At 48.0% G+C, this 18,251-nt stretch overlaps 1 protein-coding gene and 1 long non-coding RNA gene across 5 annotated transcripts in view; one reads left to right on the top strand and one right to left on the bottom strand.

Annotated features, from left to right (window-relative positions):
- Positions 1 to 18,251, top strand: part of LOC119955324 — a 201,871-nt gene that overhangs the window by 11,250 nt on the left and 172,370 nt on the right. The window lies entirely within an intron of this gene.
- The window catches only part of cacna2d4a (calcium channel, voltage-dependent, alpha 2/delta subunit 4a), a 591,407-nt gene that overhangs the window by 454,413 nt on the left and 118,743 nt on the right, over positions 1 to 18,251 (bottom strand). For all 4 annotated transcript variants that reach the window (XM_038781413.1, XM_038781415.1, XM_038781414.1 and 1 more), the window contains exons 7-9: positions 16,475 to 16,535; positions 7,179 to 7,329; positions 3,924 to 3,998 (exon numbers count right to left, since the gene is read on the bottom strand). In XM_038781413.1, coding sequence (XP_038637341.1) covers positions 3,924 to 3,998; positions 7,179 to 7,329; positions 16,475 to 16,535 — 287 coding nt within the window. The remainder of the gene's footprint in view (positions 1 to 3,923; positions 3,999 to 7,178; positions 7,330 to 16,474; positions 16,536 to 18,251) is intronic.

Genomic DNA, 18,251 nt, shown 5'->3' with positions numbered 1-18,251 from the left:
TCTTGTAATGCTTCCATCTGCCAGAAGTGCAGTGCACAGCTAACAGGGTTGTAAGACGTATCTTGATACCTTGTTAAGTATTGTTTGATTTGTGTTGATTTTAGTTTGTTACATTATAAGTCTTAAAACTTGAAATCTTATCCGTTGGTAATTTCCATTTTGGAAATTCACCTATTTTTAAAAGTTATCTGTGGAGATCATAACAATCCTTATTTACTATCATTAGGCTCCTGATGTCTGGCAGTATTATAAAGAAGGAGTTTAGGATATATCAACACTCTGAGGGCAGTCCCAGGCCTAGGAGCACTAAGAAGGGAATGTTTATGTTCTGGGAACATTATGGGGGTAGGGCGACATGGTGGCGCAGTGGTTAGCACTGCTGCGTCACTGCGTCAGGGACCCGGGTTCGATTCCCGTCTTGGGTCACTGACTGTGTGGAGTTTTTATGCTCTCCCCATGTCTGTGTGGGTTTCCTCCAGGTTCTCCAGTTTCCTCCCACAGTCCAAAGATGTCAGGTTAGGTGGATTGGCTGTGCTAAATTGCCCCTTAGTGTCCAAGGTTGAGCAGGGTATGTTATGGGATTAAGGGGATAGAGGGGACTGGGCCCTCAGTTGAACGGTTGATGCAGACTTGATGGGCTGAATGGCCTTCTGTAGGGATTCTATGATCTGTGATCTGCAAGATCAGTGCAGCTTCTAAGAATATGCTGAACTAAAGTGTGTTAGAATGTGGGATTTCAGTGTTATAAAGTTTGGTGTGATATTGGACAAGTTTACAGGCAGAAATCCCTCATCTAACGAGCGTTAAATGAAGACAGGTGTTCAATTTAGGGGTCCAATCTTTCACACCGAAATGTCAAAACAGATCCTTAATTTCCCAATTGGGTGCGGCAGGCAATGAAGATCATGCCTGGGCCTTCAGTCACAGCTTTAATTCAGGTAGCCATGATGTGGAGATGCCGGCGTTGGACTGGGGTGAGCACAGTAAGAAGTCTTACAACACCAGGTTAAAGTCCAACAGGTTTGTTTCAAACACGAGCTTTCGGAGCACGGCTCCTTCTTCAGGTGAAGAAGGAGCCGTGCTCCGAAAGCTCGTGTTTGAAACAAACCTGTTGGACTTTAACCTGGTGTTGTAAGACTTCTTACTTAATTCAGGTGGGGCAGGAATGGCCTTGCAGCCACCAAACATGCAGCAAGGGAGGGCATTAAATTCTGCCCCGAGTGTCTTGAAACATCCATCAACCAACTGAACAAGTAAGCAGCTGGGAGGATAGTATAATGTTTCACCTAAAAAATAGCCATTCTAACAATGCAGTACCTTCCTTAGTACTTCACTGGAGTGTCTATGCATAGAGGTCTACCCAGCACAGAAAAGACTCTTCAGCCCATTGCGTCTCTGTCAAAAACAACAACCTAAATATTAAAATCTCACTTTCCAGCACTTGCCCATAGCCTTATATGCATTGGCATCGCAAGTGCACATAATACTTCTTAAATGTTATGGGGGTCTCTGCCTCCACCACCCTTTCAGGCAGTGAGTTCCATACTCCCACTACCCTCTGGGTGAAAATTTTTTTCCTCAAATCCCCTCTAAACCTCCTGCCCCTTACCTTAAACCTATGTCTCCTGGTCATTGATCCCTCCACCAAGGGGAAACGTTTCTTCCTGTCCACTCTCGATCTATGGCCCTCATAATTTTATACATCTCATATGTATCCCCTCTCAGTCTCTTCTGCTCCAAGGAAAACAACCCCAGTCTATCCAATCTCTCTTCATCGCTAAAACTCTAGCCCAGGCAACATCCTGATAAATCTCCTCTGCACCCTTTCCAGTGCACTTATATCTGACATACACTGAGGCCTGAGTAAAGAGAAGTGTAGTTCATTAGCAAATCTTACAGAGAAACAAGCTACATCAGGGTGTATTATAGCTATTGGTTGAGGTGATATTTAGCTTATCCATGGAGACAGAATTATAGAATGATACAGACACAAAGAGAACATTAGGTCCATTGTGCCAGTATCGACTATTTGGTCAAACTATCTAATTAGTCTCACTACCCTGCTCTCTCACAATATCCCTGAAAATTTATTTCCCCTCAGGCATTTGTCCAATTCCCTTCTAACTGTTACTAATGAATCTGCTTCCACCACCCTTTCAGGCAGTGCATTCCAGCTCACAACTTGCTATGGAAGAAAATCTTCCTTCATTTTGCTTCTGATTTTGAACACCTCTATCAAATCTCCTCTTAACCTTCCCTGCCTTGAGGAGAACAGAACCAGCTTTTCCAATCTCTCCATATAACTGAAGTACTTCATCCCCGGTACCATACAGGTAAATCTCTTCTGCGCGCTTCCTAAGACCGATATCCTGCTCAGAATTGAACAAATACTCCAGTCTAACATGTGTTTTATTGTTCTTTTTATAACTCCCTTGTTTTTGTATTCTACAAACCTCCTCTGTACTTTCTACATTAGGTGTATTGTGAACCTTGCATAAGTCCTTCATCTCAGTTTTCTGTCTCATTTTATCTTTATATGTTATATACATTTAGCAAATCGGTGAGTTTCAGTGTTGGATGTCCTTCTTCTCCCCCTCATGAGAATGTATTTATTCGGCCCAAACAATTTATTCTTTGAAAGCCTCCCATTATTCAGTAACTGATTTGCTCTTTTTCATTGTATTCATTTATCTATAAAGAACACAGAATAACTAGTTGAGGTGGAATTTAATCCAGCTGACTATAAATAACTATATCGGGATCAATGAGAAAATTAAGAGGAGGAAAGATACATTTTTGCACAGGTTGCAGAATAAATTAGAAGAGAATCATATAAGTTAAGATACCATAAACGTTTTTCTGAAGAGCTGTAAACAAATAATTGCAAATAATTCTCCATAGAAATTTGTTAAGTATAAAATGCCTGATAACTAACTGCAAATTATTTCTCAATAAACCTGGCATAATGCAAATTCTGCTGTGTGAATATATCAGCTGTCACTGACATTGGGCACATAGGCAGCAGCCATCTGGACCACTGGCAGCCCAAAAGCTACTCGAAAACAGGAATAAAATCCCAAGTAAATTAACATGTTATGTATGTATTAAATTCAAAGAGTGATTTCATGGTTGTGATCTCATCCTTGATTTGCATGGTGGCTATAATTACCTTCCATCCATGGAACTTACCACAATATATACAGTATTAAAGTAAAATGTTATTGTTGTTGCTTCTCTTCCTGTTTCTTGTGGAGCACAAGGCCACAGTGAGGCCACAAGGCCATCTGATTCCACAGTGAGGTTTTTCCCAGAACAGGTCACTAGCCTGTTGCCAGAGGCTTGTAGCTTGAGGGTTGATACGCCACACCAAGCATGGCTGACCTTCCCGCTCTTACAGCCTGCCATTAGTGTGCATTGGAAGGATTTTGCAGGTTGATACTCAGCCTGTTTGGTTGTGTTACCTTCCTTGGCCATCAGGTCCCGGGGTGGGACGAGAACCCACAGCTTCTGGCTCAGAGATACCCACAAGACCTCCTAATACAATGCTATCAGAACCATTAATTAGGTGACAATATGCAACTTTCTTCTCGATAGCCATCAAACAACCCAACCTTTATTTCCCATCTTTATTTCACTTCAAAACCCATTATTCCATATGTTAACCACCCAAATACTTTGATACATCCCAGCTTTTATCGTTTTAATCCATTATTCTACACCTAAACCACCATAACATTGCTCTGCTCCACTAGCTCTGAGGTGGATTTCAATTTACGACTCGCTGCCAACTATCCATTAATCCACAAATAATATTGGAGCAATTGCTCCATGAAACGGTCCAACACTGATACTCAACATTTCACAAAATCTTGTCACTCGTGACAACTTACTGAACAGAATTAGGAAAATTCCTTGCCGCTCACCTCTCGGTTGTCTCTGTCAGCCTGTACCAGTGTTCCTTCGAAGCAGGGCTCAACGTAGTGGACGTAATCACTGTACTGGTGGAAATACAGAATAAAACTCACGATTAGATAGACATTCTCATTGTGATCATTCAGAATGGCTTCTGAATATTATTCAGACATATAGGATTGAATCAACGTTGGAAATACAAAGTGACTTTGAAATAAATAACACAAGTACTTCAATAGGTACATTCTATAGAAGACAAATAGCACATGTGCTTTATCTCATTTCATAGTTTACATTCAGTCAATGTTTGTAACTATTGCGTTTTCATTGGCAGTGCAAATTTCAGTTTGGGTAATTTCCAGAACGGGTAAACATGATCCTGGGGTTGGCATGGTGGTGCCTCGAGCATTTCCCCCCCCATCCCCCCACTTCCCCGGTTGCCTCCCCCCCACCCAGTGCCTCCTTCCCATTCCTGCGGAGGGTCTCCCACCCCTCAGCTGAGCTTCCCCCCACTCCCCCGCTGTGCACTGGTGCGGCACGCCCAGTGCCACCGGGCTTTTTGCCTTTGAGCTAAGATGGCGAATGACCTTCCCGCCTCTCCACAGAAGCCCTTCCGCTAGTTCATGTTTTGAAAAAGGAGTACTAATCAGTGGCAGTGTGACCACTTGCTGAGGAGGCCACTGAATGACGGGATCAAATTGGTTTCTCGTCATACTATGGCAAGATCCCGATTTTGCCTACAGGAGTGGGCCAGTTTCATTGCAAACTGTTTAACGCCTGGTGCGGTGCCCGTTTTTGGCGTCCCCTACTATTCACCAGCCTCATTTTGCTTGAGCGACAAGGCTGGAGAACCGTGCCCTAAGTAATCATAATAAAATAATCCTTATTGTTACAAGTAGGCTTCAATGAAGTTACTGTGAAAGCCTCTAGTCGCCACATTCCGGCGCCTGTTCGGGGAGACCGGTATGGGAATTGAACCCGCGCTGCTGGCATTGTTCTGCTTTGCAAGCCAACTATTTAGCCCACTGTGCTAAACCAGCCCCTTTGGGCTGTACCAAGTAGCTCCCCATGGACCACACCATTGTGCAACACCCTCAGTGACTGCGACACGCTCTGCAGTGCCTCGGCAATGCCTACCTGCGACTGGGACAAGTTCCGCCGTGCCTTAGCCACTCCCATCTGAGAGCGGGACATGTCCCGCAGAATCTCATCAAGGTTAGCCTGGTACTAGGTGACAACCCCCAGCAAGGCGGACATTCTGTCGAGATCCTTGTGGTGATATGCATATAAGCAATCATGTATATAATGATGTACACAATCTCCGACCAGCAGGTGGCAGTGTAAATCTACCATGTGACACTGTACCTCGGGGAGTTCTAAAACACATTTGTTTTATAATAAATTACTTTAACTCATCAAGAACAAGAACTACCGGCCACAGCACAAGAACATGATAACCTTCAGCCATGGCCATCTCCCCGATGCCTTAGATACCTTTCCTAGTGGTGCCGACGTCATGTACCAGGCTCTCCACTGCGGCCGCCACCCTAGCAGTGTTGTTCTTGGTGCCACACATTGCTGGCGACATCTCCCACGCCCATATCCACTGGGACTCCTCTAAGCGGCTATGGACCTGCTGGAGTGTCGCTGGCATTTCCCTCTGAATGTCCCAGCCACTCCCTAATGTCTCCATCAGTACCGGGTAACAGGCTCAGCATCAGGCTGGGGCCCAGCTGGGTCCTGGGATCCAGCAGACCTCCAACTGTTATCTCGCCTGGGGGTTCCTTCTCCTCCACCTGATGAGCATCTGCAGCAGTGTGGTGCTCACCAGATTGTGCCCCAGAAGCCTGACCACTAACATGTCCCACCGAGGTGTGTGTATCTGTACTTGTGGAGGGTGGGGATGGCAGCTGTGCCGCAATTATTATGGTGGCATTCCCCTGGTGGGGCCCGGTGGCTCCTCACCGCTGTGCCGCCCACCAGCCTCCGCGTTGGTGACAGCCCTGTCCTTGGCCACACTGGTCACCTCCAGGGCACGCTCCTCGAAGGTGGTGAGGGTTCTGATGTCTGGCACCCCTCCGCCAGTCTGGGCCCTCTCCCGGAAATTATGAGAGAGCTTTTCCTGAGGAGACTCACAGAGGGCATCGTCAGCCACATGCATGGTTCACAGTGATGGCAGGAGGGGGTGTGATAGGGAGGATTGGGGGGTTTAAAGGGGGGTGGGCGTGGAGGGAGGGTTGGGGGTCACATGGAGAGTTGGGGTTGGATGCTCCCATGGGGGCAGACAGGTCTCCGGGGGGGGGGGGGGGGGGGGGGGGGGGTTAGTGGATGGACCTTCTTCCTGCACTGGAAGCCAGTCCTCCTGGTCACACCCAGTGCTCACAGCTGCCGCCAGCTCATCCCAGGTACAACTGGTTGCCCTATAGGTAACCTTCCCGGACCCTCGGCGGAACAGGACATCCCTTCTGGTCTGGCCTCCACCGCATCCAGCAGCCTCCCAGGTCAGTATTCACGAAATTTGGGGCAATGTCACCCCCCCCCCCCCTCTCCCACACACATTTGCATTACCCCACACCCTCCCCAAGTGTGGAAAACCCGCAATGAGTCACTGAGGGCCCCTCCTTTTCAGGCCCTCCCCCCCCCATCGCTTTCAGGACCCCCATCCTTAACCTCCCCAACCTGTATGAGGCCCATTCGTGTCGGACCTTCACCCCCACTCTTCATATTCCTCCTCATCCCTCCTTTCATGGGCTTGGCCCCTCTCAGGCCCAGAACGTTGGCAGTGGCACATGGGCACCTTGAAACGGTCACCCTGGCATCACCCCTGCCCGCACCACCCAGGCACCTTGGCAGTGCTGGGGTGGCACTGCCAAGGTGTCCAGGTGCCAGAAGAGAGCCTGGGGCCACCCTGCCCTGTCCATGACCACCCCAGAGTGTTTAGTGGCCTGGGAAACCCCCGTAACGCCTGGTCCGTATCTATAGAGGCATTTCTGGCGAGGCCATTAGTTCCTGGGTGCTAGGAGAATTCGGGGCAGACATTTAAATGAGCCATAAGTTGAGGGCGAGATCCAGATCACAAAGTTTCGCGAGATTCGGTTGTATCTCACAAGACATCTCAAGCACCGTGAATCTCACGCGAAACCTCTCACGAGATTCAACAGCCTCGTCGTGTCACGGCCTGCCCATCATGTTCATCAAACACACAAAAGAGGCAGACGGAACTTAAAACTGTGAAACATTGAAATCTTCTTGCCTGTTTTACTTACAGCAATAATATTGACAAAATCGTTTTCACCCAATGTGTCCAGGATGGTATTGATGGTATGTTTGGCTATCGTCATTCTAAGGCCTTTCATACTGCCACTAATATCTAACAGTATGATTATGTCCTTTGGGGAAGATGCCGCCTGAATATACCTGGACATGGAACAAAACAGAATTACTCACAGGAGTCAGTGAATTTTTTCATTTCTCAAGTCATCATAAAATCTGGCTTCTGGTGGCTACCACTCCACATAATTCTGTATTAATCACAAGGGTGGTTAGTATGGGAAAATAAATTTCACATTGATGGAGATAGAGGGTTTTTTGAGTTGCAGTATAGATCAAGGTTAAATTATATTACTACGGTAGTGTTGGAGATTGCCTGAATTACATTTGAGCTCAAAGTGTTTGACAGTGATACAATATGCAAAATAGAAAAAATACTTCTCCAGTAGCAGTTCCCACCTGCCCTGCCCCCTCTGCCCATCCATCAATGGTGAGCAGGGAGGTGCAGACGTACCTCACACTGGCGGAGGAGCTGTCTGTCATCTCTGTGGGCTGCTCTATGGGCACTGTGAAAGAGGGCAGCAGCTCCTCCATCCCTGTGCCAGGGGCCGCTGCACCTGACAATGCCACAATGTCTGAGGAGTGGCCAGTCATCGGGTGGAATGCATCTTCCCAGCCGGGTCAACTCAGGCACCAGTGGTCAGAAGACACTCACCAAGGTCATCACGGCCACCACGATAGCAAAGTCGCTGAAGGTTCGCTGGATCAAAGCATCCCTCTTGTCCCTGCCCCCCTGAATGTTCCTATCATCCGCCTAAAAATCCTCACCCTGTGCATACTCATCCTCTGACCCATCACTGGAGTCATCCTCCATGGCCTGTTGTCCTGCCTCTCTCTCATCAGCCTCCACTGGGTTCCCCCTTGTCAGAGCTAGATTGTGCAAGTCATAGCATGTGCCAACTGTGAAGGAGACATTCTCTGGAGGACGCGGCAATGATCCATCCCAAATCAGTCAAGACAACTTGAGCAGCCTGATAGTCTTTTCCACCACAACTCTTTTGGATGCAAAACTCTTGTTATATCTCTCCTCTGCATCAGTTTTTGGGTGATGGAATTGGGTCATCATCAACGGATCGCCCTTGCCACCCAGGAGACATCCAACCAATCTTGTAGGAACCAAGAAGAGACTTGGTACCTGGAACATACATAGAACATACAGTGCAGAAGGAGGCCATTCGGCCCATCGAGTCTGCACCGATCCAATTAAGCCCTTACTTCCACCCTATCCCCGTAACCCAATAACCCTCCTAACCTTTTTTGGTCACTAAGGGCAATTTATCATGTCTAATTCACCTAACCTACACGTCTTTGGACTGTGGGAGGAAACCGGAGCACCCGGAGGAAACCCACGCAGATACAGGGAGAACGTGCAGACTCCGCACAGACAGTGACCCAGCAGGGAATCGAACCTGGGACCCTGGCGCTGTGAAGCTATAGTGCTAATCACTTGTGCTACCGTACTGCCCAAAGTGCCACAAGGTGTAGGAATCATGTGATCTCCCTGGATAACAGGTACAAACTTGTGGACTCTGTGTCCTGTGGGCACAGAGAATCTGTACATTCATTGAGTGGTACCCTTTCCTGCTGATGAAGCCCCCCGCTGTCCTGTTGGTGCCATGATGACCATGACCATGTGCATGAAGTCAATAGCACCCTGGAGGTGGGGGAACGCAGCCATCACTACGAACCTTCACTCTCTCTCCACATTGCTGCCCTCATCTGCCTGGTAGTTGATAAAAGTGTGGCCGTTCCTGAAGATGATATTGGTCATTAGCTTGACACACCGTGTGCAGCTGATTGCGTGACACACAGATACCCCCACTGAGCGCTGAAATGAACCGGAGGTGCAGAGACTGAGGGCTACTGTGACCTTCAACGTCACTGGCATGGAGTGACCCCCCACACTGATTCTCTACATCGCTCCAATATGGATAGTGTACTCTGCTGGTGGGAGCTCCTCTGAAGAGGGAGAGGAGGCAAGATGAGCGCAGACAGTGTCTCAGGCAGAGACCTATAGCTGGACGCGATTTCAGGACCTATCATAGTGACATTCCAATATGGCATGTGTCCCTGGGGGTGTGCAGCCTGATGCAGCACCAGACCTCAGACATTTGCAGATAGTTGGTGCACTGCCTGAATACTCTAGTTATTAGGCAGTGGCATCTTGGCCTCCCTGCTGGCCCTGCTCCAACTGAGACCATACCTCTCCTCTTATAGTCTCTGCCTGGGACACTGTCTGCGCTCACCTTGCCTCCTCTCCCTCCTGCCCCCCCCTCCCTCTTCAGAGGAGCTCCCACCAGCAGAGTACACTATCCATATTGGAGCAATGTAGAGAATGTGCCTTGAAAATGATGGAACACTGTCCTCCAATCTTCAGGAAAACCTTCCAGGGAAGTCCTATGCTGAAAGTCATACTTTAAATGTTAAACAATAAATAGGAAACTCAGGTTAAACTCTATACTCACACAGCTATGAAACCTATCACAGCAAAATAACTACTGCTCCGGGGTCCTACTATCCTGTCCTTGGATGAGGAATTGGAAAAAAAACATAACAAGCTACACTCAGTCAAGTGTTGCCTTGATGTCAAGGACAGTCACTCTCACCTCCCCTACTGGGTTCAGCTCCTTCGTCCATGTTTGGACCAAGAGGTCATGACGTCAGCAGCTGAGTGGCCCTGATAGAATCCAAACTGTGTGTCAGCGAGCAGGTTATTGCTGAAAGTGCTGCTTGATGGTAATGCAAAACACTTTTCATAAATTTATGGATGATCGAGAGTTGACTTATGGGGTGATAATTTTTGTTTTAGAATTACAGTGCAGAAGGAGGCCATTCGGCCCATCAAGTTTGTACCAGCCCTTAGAAAGAGCACACTATCCAAGCCTACACCGCCACTCTATTCCCGTAACCCAGTAACTCCACCCAACCTTTTTGGGTGACACGAAGGGGCAATTTAGCATTGTCAATCCACCTAACCTGCACATTTTTGGACTGTGGGAGGAAACCGGAGCACCCGGAGGAAACCCACAGAGACATGAGGAGAATGTACAGATAGTGACCCAATCCGGGAACCGAGCCTGGGACCCTGGAGCTGTGAAGCAACAGTGCTAACCACTGTGCTACCGTGTTTTTTGTGAACAGGGCATACCTGGGCAATTTTCAACATTGTTGGTAGATGCCAGTGTTGTAGCTGTACTGGAACATGTGGAGCAAAAATCCTCAGTACTATGTTTGTCTTTACAATCGTCTTAAGGTGAAATAGAATGTTCTGAAAAGGGTGATGGTGAGGTCTTACTAACACCTCCGCTTGGAATCTGGTCTATGTGGTCTGCTGGCCTTGGGCTTGTAACTCAAAGAAAATCCTATTGAAATCAGGTGGCACAGTGGTTAGCACTGCTGCCTCACAGTCCGAGGGACTCGGGTTCAATTCCAGCCTCATGTGACGGTCTGTGTGGAGTTTGCACTTTCTCCCCGTGTCTGCGTGGGTTTCCAGGTGCTCCGGTTTCCTCCCACAGTCCAAAGTTGTGCAGGTTAGGTGAGATTGGCCATGCTAAATTGCCCCTGAGTGAACAAAAGGTTAGGTGGGGTTACTGGGTTAGGGTGGAGGCGTGGGCTTAAGTGGGGTGCTCTTTCCAAGGGCTGGTGCAGACTCGATGAGCTGAATGGCCTCCTTCTACACTAAATTCTATGATTCTATTGCTGGAATGTTGTCAGTATCCCATGGAGTGAATTGAATTGGCTGAAGACTGACATCTGTGATGCTGGGGACCTCAGTAGGAGGCAGAGATGGATCACCTACTCTGAATTCTGCAAGAAAAAGCAGATGACTTGAAGGATTGTGAAAAAAAAACAATAACCAGGAAAAGAAACAGAAGCGAGAAAGTAAGACAGTCAATTTTGAAGAAGCGTTGCCCAGGTGGTTTAATCACAAAAGAGTTCAGAAAAATCACATTTGACAGGCGTCTGAAAAAAGCTAAACTGAAGAATGTGCGAAAAACTCAGCATGGAAAGCTTAGAACCATCAAATGGATTCCTGTGCCACTGGGAAGTTACACATAAAAAAGTGTGCGGTGAAAGTCGACAGTGACAAACCCATTAATAATGTATGGAAGCTGAGGAAGTTCTGCCAGGTTGCCTAGAAGCCTATCCACCCATCAGCATTTACTGTTCCAACATAACATGGACTCTTTTATTGTGCCCCATGCTCAGTGAGGAAAAAGGCATTGCCAGATATAGTTCTGAATGATGAAATATATCAGATAGGTATGTTAAATGAGCATCTAAGCACAAACATGAAAATACCTGTAATGGGAAACAAGCCATCTGAAGTGAAGTGGAAAGAAACATTGACACACTAAATCACAAATCAACAATGGAATGGTTTCATTACAGAGATTGGGACGGTTTCAAATAAATAGTTAGCTCTCAAAGTAGAAGTCAGGTTGATCTGGATAAAGAGGTTGGAATCAAACAAAATTGAAGAAAAGTCTATTGGTATGAAAGAAATGATAAAGATAAAAGTGAATATAAGAAAATAAGGCCAAGAGGTTAAGAGATGGAGGAGGATCTCATCTGGATCACAGGAGATGCAGTTGTTATATTTCTGAATTGATGTCATTAAACCTGAGAATGTCTCTTTGACAGATCTGAATTCTTAACACTGCGCTTACAATGAAGCATCCAACATTACTGTTAACCATTATATAATGGTGTCATTGGGTATACTGACATTGCTTCCTTTGGGAATAGGAGCCTAAGCCTTATGAATCATGTCTACATGCCGGTCTGCAGATATGACATGTGGATACCAGAAGTGATTTTCTGTGCAGTTGATCTGCAAGACCTTCTTCATGCAAAACTGCAGATATGGGGATTCCGAGAAGATAAATGTGAGCAGAGAACATTTTTAGAAAATAAAAATGTTCAAGAAATTAATTAAATAGAATCACTGTATCCTTTCCTAGCCTGCTGAGTATTTACCATGACAAATCAAAATAAAGTTCTCCGTCTCAAATGCCCATGATTAATGCACAATTAAGGGCCATGCAGTAGCACAGTGTTTAGCACAGTTGCTTTACAGCTCCAGGGTCCCAAGTTTGATTCCCAGCTTGGGTCACTGTCTGTGTGGAGTCTGCACATTCTCCCCGTGTCTGCGTGGGTTTCCTCCGGGTGCTCCGGTTTCCTCCCACAGTCCAAAGGTGTGCAGGTTAGGTAGATTGGCCACGCTAAATTGTGCTTAGTGTCCAAACAGGTTAGGTGGGGTTATGAGGACAGGGTGGAGGCATGGGCTTAAGAAGGGTCCTCTTTCCAAGGGCCGGTGCAGACACGAAGGGCCAAATGGCCTCCTTCTGCACTGTAGATTCTATGATTCTAGATTCTATGAATCAAATTTAGAAATAGCATTCAGGGTGTATTTACCCAGCAGATATTTAAATTAAGTGGATGCCCATTTGAAGTAAGCACTTCCAATACCAGCACCTCCCATCAACAGCTAATTGTGTGCAATGTAACGAGGAAGGAGGTATTTACGCAATGAAACAACTTCACTTTTCAAATCCTGATTGAGAAATCTAGAATTATGTATCGGCAGAAAATAGTTCAGTTAATTCAAGTGGTGCTAGAGAGTGAACGTTCACGTTATACCTCATTGCAGTACTGATCCAAAAATACGAGTGACTGTCCTCGACATCAAGACAGCATTTAGTTGACTATGGGATTATGTAACCCTAATAAAGTTGACGCCAATGGAAACGGAGGGAGGGGGGAATGTTGACAGTTGGAGTTATATCAGCACAAAGGGTTATGGTTGTTGGAGGCCAATCCTCTCAGTCCAAGATATCATTTCGAGAGTCAGGGAAGTGTCCTACAATCAATCACCTCCAGCTGCTTCATCAATAACTTTCCCTCCAACATATGATCAGAAATGTGGGTGTTTGTTAACGATTGCAGTATTTATTTCCATTCACAACTCCTCGGATAATGAAGTATCCATAACGCATGCAGTAGACCTGGACCACATTCAGGTTTGGGCTGTGTAAAACCCTCACATGACCCAAGGGAAAACCTCTATTGATCTTCCCGAGGGGCTCGTTGAATACGGGTTTCCTCTCTGGTGGGTAGAAGCCCGTCCAGCTGGGGCTCGTAAATCTGCCTAATAAAAGCCAACCCGGACTGGAGCCAGCATGATTGATACTTCAATTTAGGACCTTTGAACTACATTGCGGCCTTTACTTTGTGTTGGTTTATTAAATACTGCTTAACCTACCTTCTCAGCCCTCCTGAGCTTTTGGAGGTTGATAAGGGACAAGTAACATTTGTGCCACACATGAGCCAGGCAATGGCTATCTTCAACAAAAGAGGGTCTAAACATCTCCCTTTGACAGTCAATGACATTAGCATCGCTGAATCCCTTACTATCAAAATTCTGGGTGTTAACATGGACCAGAATCTTAATTAGACCAACCATGTTGACACTGCAGCTAAAAGGCCAGGTTAGAGACTAGGGATTCTGTGGCAAATAACTCACCTCCTGACTCACCAAAGCCTATCTACCAATTATAACGTACAAGTCGGGATAGAATATTCTCCACTTGCTTGAATGAGTTCAGCTCCAACAATACTCAGGAAGCTTGACACTATCCAAGGCAAAGCAGCTTGTTTGATTGGCACTCCATCCACTACCGTAAACATTCACTCCCTCCACCACGGTGCACTGGGTACTAGCTGCAGAATGTACTGCAGCAACTCACCAAAGCACCTTCCAGACCCATGACCTTCATCAGTTAGAAGAACAAGGACATCAGGTGCATGGGAATGCCACCACCAGAAAGTTTCCCTCCAAATCACACACCACTCTGACTTGGAAACTGTCATTGGGTCAAAATCCTGGACCTCCGTCCCCAACAGCACCATGGGCGTACTTATAGTGCGTGCAGTTGTTCAAGAAAGCAACTCACTACCACTTTCTCAAGGGCAATTAGGGATGGGTAATAAGAACAAACAAAGAACAACGTACAATACAGCACAGGAACATCCAAGCCTGTACTGGTCATGATACCAAACTTTGCCAAAACCCTCAGCACTTCCTCGTGCTGTATCCCTCTCTGCCCATCCTATCCACGTGTTTGTCTTTGGAACGCTGTTAATGTATCTGCTTCCACAACCTCCCCTGGAAATGCGTTCCAAGCACTCACCACCCTCTGTGTAAAAAATCAGCCTCACATATCTCCTCTAAACTTTGCCCCATGGACCTTAAACCTATGCCCTCTGGTGAATGACCCCTCCACCCTGGGAAAGAGTCCCTGCCCATCCACTCTATCAGTGCCCTCATAATCTTGTAGACCTCTATCAGGTCACCCCTCAACCTCCATCTTTCTTTTTTGTTAATGTATTTTATTACAAACATGTATCAGAACAGGTTACAGCGAACAAACACCCCAGGAAACATGCTTCCCAACAATCAACTATACAGTCTGTACAGATTTTTCCCCTTTTTCACCCCCACTTCCCCGCAACAAACAGTCCCTCAAAAACGGTCACAAACATCCCCCACCTTTCCTCAAACCCATCTGAAGAGCCCCTTAACTCATACTTTATCCTCTCTAATCGCAGGAAGTCGTACAAGTCACCCAACCAAGCCGCTAGCCTGGTGGCGATGCCAACCGCCACTCCAGCAAAATCCGCCGCCGTGCAATCAGAGAGGGGAAGGCCACAACAACGGCCTTCCTCCTCTCCATGAGCTCCGTCTTCTCCGAAACCCCAAATATCGCCTCCAAAGGGTCAGGTCCACCTCCTCCTCCATTATCCTGGCTAAGACCGCGAACACTCCCGCCCAGAATCTTCCCAATTTTTCGCAACCCCAAAACATGTGCACGTGATTCGCTGGCCCCCGCCCACACCTCTCACTCTCATCTGCTACCCCTTGAAAGAACCCACTCATTCTCGCCTCAGTCATATGCAGCCTGTGCACCACCTTAAACTGTATCAGCCTTATCCTTGCACATGAGGAGGTCCCGTTTACCCCACGCAGTGCCTCACTCCATGTTCCTCAATTGATCTCCTCTCCCCACTTTTCCTTGATCTTCACCACCCACTCGCCTCCCTGCTCCTCCAACCACTTGTAAATATCCCCAATTCTTCCCTCCCCTTCCACATCCAGCAGGAGTCACTCCAGCAGCAGTCACTCCAGCAGGGTGTATCCCGGCAACCCAGGGAATCCCTTCCAGACCTTTTGCGCAAAGTCCCTACCATGCAGATACCTGAACACACTCCACTTCGGTAGTTCCTACACAATGGCGAACCCTTCCTCCCTCACGTTGACCAGCCCCACTTCCCTCCACCTCCTGTATACACTATCCATCACCGCCACAAACTCATGTTTCTTGCACAGCGGCGTTAGCACCGACATCCCTTCAACCCTAAAGTGCCTCCTCAACGGATTGCATATCTTCACTGTGGACTGTACTGCCGGGCTCCTTGAATACCTACTTGGAGCCAGTGGCTGCCGTCACAATAGCCCTCAAACTAGACCCCTTACCAGATTCCTCCTCCATCCTAACCCACTCTACCCCTTCTCCTTCCCACCACCGCCGCACCTTGTCCACATTCGCCACCCTATAATAATGAAGCAAGTTCCAAACTCTGTCTTTCTAATGAAAACAGTCCAAGTCTATTCAGCCTCTCCACATAGCTAACACCTTCCAGACCAGGCAACATCCTGTCAAACCTCCTCTGCACCCTCTCCAAAGCTTCCACACCCTTCTGGTAGTGTGGCGACCAGAATTGTGCGCAATATTCAAAGTGCGGCCTTACCAAGGTTCTATACAACTGCAGAATGACTTGCCAGTTTTATACTCAATGTCCAGTCCAATGAAGGCAAGCATTCCGTATGCTTTCTTGACTACCTTCTCCACTTGTGTTGCCACCTTCAAAGATCTGTGGACATGCACGCCCAGATCTCTCTGACTTTTCCTTATTCCAAAGGGTTTTGCCATTTACAGTATATTTCCCCTCGATGTTAGACATACCAAAATGCATTACCTCACAAATACTGGCCTTTCCAACAACATCCCCTGTCTATGAATTAACTTTTTAAAAATCACTTGGCAAAGTTTCTCGCTGAGCTTTGTTCAGTTTAATTTTAGTTGAAATTCGAGACATCTCAATGAGGGATCAATATTGTACTTAGCCCTTGAAAGCCATTTAGGCAATCAGTAAAAAATGTTTTACTTACCAGCCTCGGTTCCTGCAATCAAAAGAGATGACTCCATTTCCATCTGGCATCCATTTTATACCTGAGAAAGTGGACAGGAACATAGTTATTGACTGCCATTTGTGAAGCAGCTGTTAAGAGCAGGTAAAAGGTTTAACACTGTACTGCAAAGCAACATGATACCTTGGGTGCGTTCTAACCAAATTCTTTCAAAGTGTGATAGGGAGCAGAAAATGCCGGGTGTTTCCCAATAGCCGACCCGGCGATACATCATTGGTATCTAACGTTAATTAGGCCACTTAATGATGCCCCACAGGCTTCACGCTGCAAATGACTGTCCCGCTAGCTGATTTACCGGGACCACGTCCATCAGATCTCCAGCTGGCCTGCCAGCAGCACCACAAGCGCAGTGGAAGATTTCTGGCGTGCCCTGATTCTCCTAGTTAGAGACTGTGACTGTCAGGCCGTCATGGCCACGGAACACTCGAACTTGCTCATGAGAGACGCTTTTGTCACAGGGATGGGGTCCGATTACATCCCACAGCGCCTCTTAGAAGGGGCCACGCTCGACTTCACGGAGACAAAAAGCTAGCACTCTCGCTTACGGTCGCTTCACGCAACACCCAGGCCTATGCCCCCGGCCGTGCGGCCCACCCCTCCTGCGCATCGTTGACTCCACAGATGGCCGCCCCATCGTGGACCTCACCACCGACCCCCCTCAGCCAACCCCACGCCTGCGCCGCGCGGCAGCCAACCATCCCTGGGGGTCCCAAATGTTACTTCTGTGGGCAGACTAAACACCCCCACAGCGCTGCCCGGCCCGGCGCGCCCTCTGCAAGGCCTGTCGCAAAAAGGGACACTTTGCTGCAGTGTGCCAGGCCCGCACAGTTGCCGCTATTGTTCCGACTCCCCCTACATGCAACAGTGGCCGCCGCCATCTTCCCCTCCTCGGACCACGTGCGGCCCATGGACGCTGCCATCTTGTTCGACCCCCACCACATGCGGCCCGTGGGCGCCGCCATCTTGTTCTCCCCAGGATCATTGGGTGGCGCCATCTTGTCTTCCCCACGGCACGTGCGGCCCGTGGGCGCCGTCATCTTACCAGGACCCATGCCCCCCCGGGCACCTCATCGCCTGCCACCATCGGCGACCAGCCGCGTCTCGCCTCGGTCACGATTGACCAGTCTCGCCCACACAACTTGTCAATGGCTTCCACCAACGTGAAAATCGATGGGCACGAGATCTCCTGTCTGCTGGACACCAGGAGCACCGAGAGCTTCATTCATCCCGATACGGTAAGGCACTGCTCCCTCATGGTACACCCTGCCAACCAGAGAATCTCCCTGGCCTCCGGGTCCCACTCCGTGGCGATCCTGGGGTACTGCATAGCCATTCTCACCATCCGCCTCTAAGTCCCCTCCAACCTCTGCGCTGCCCTGCTACTCGGCCTGGATTTCCAGTGCAACCTCCAGAGCCTAACACCCCTTACTGTGTGCGGCCTAGCGACCGTAAAGGTTGACCCACCTTGCCTATATGCAAACTTAACTCCAGATTGCAAACCCATCACCACCAGGAGCAGATGGTACAGTGTCCAGGACAGGAAGGCATTATCGAGGCCAGCAACAGCCCCTGGAGAGCCCAAGTGGTAGTGGTGAAAACTGGGGAGAAACACAGGATGGGCGTGGACTACAGCCAGACCATCAACAGGTACACGCAGCTCGACGCGTACCCCCTCCCATGCATATGGTCAATCAGATTGCACAGTACCGGGTCTTCTCAACTGTGGACCTGAAATCTG

Source organism: Scyliorhinus canicula, chromosome 20, assembly GCF_902713615.1.
Source record: "Scyliorhinus canicula chromosome 20, sScyCan1.1, whole genome shotgun sequence".
NCBI classification, from domain to species: Eukaryota; Metazoa; Chordata; class Chondrichthyes; order Carcharhiniformes; family Scyliorhinidae; genus Scyliorhinus; species Scyliorhinus canicula.
The sequence above is the reverse complement of the archived record's forward strand: the minus strand, read 5'-3'. Positions and strand labels throughout refer to the sequence as shown.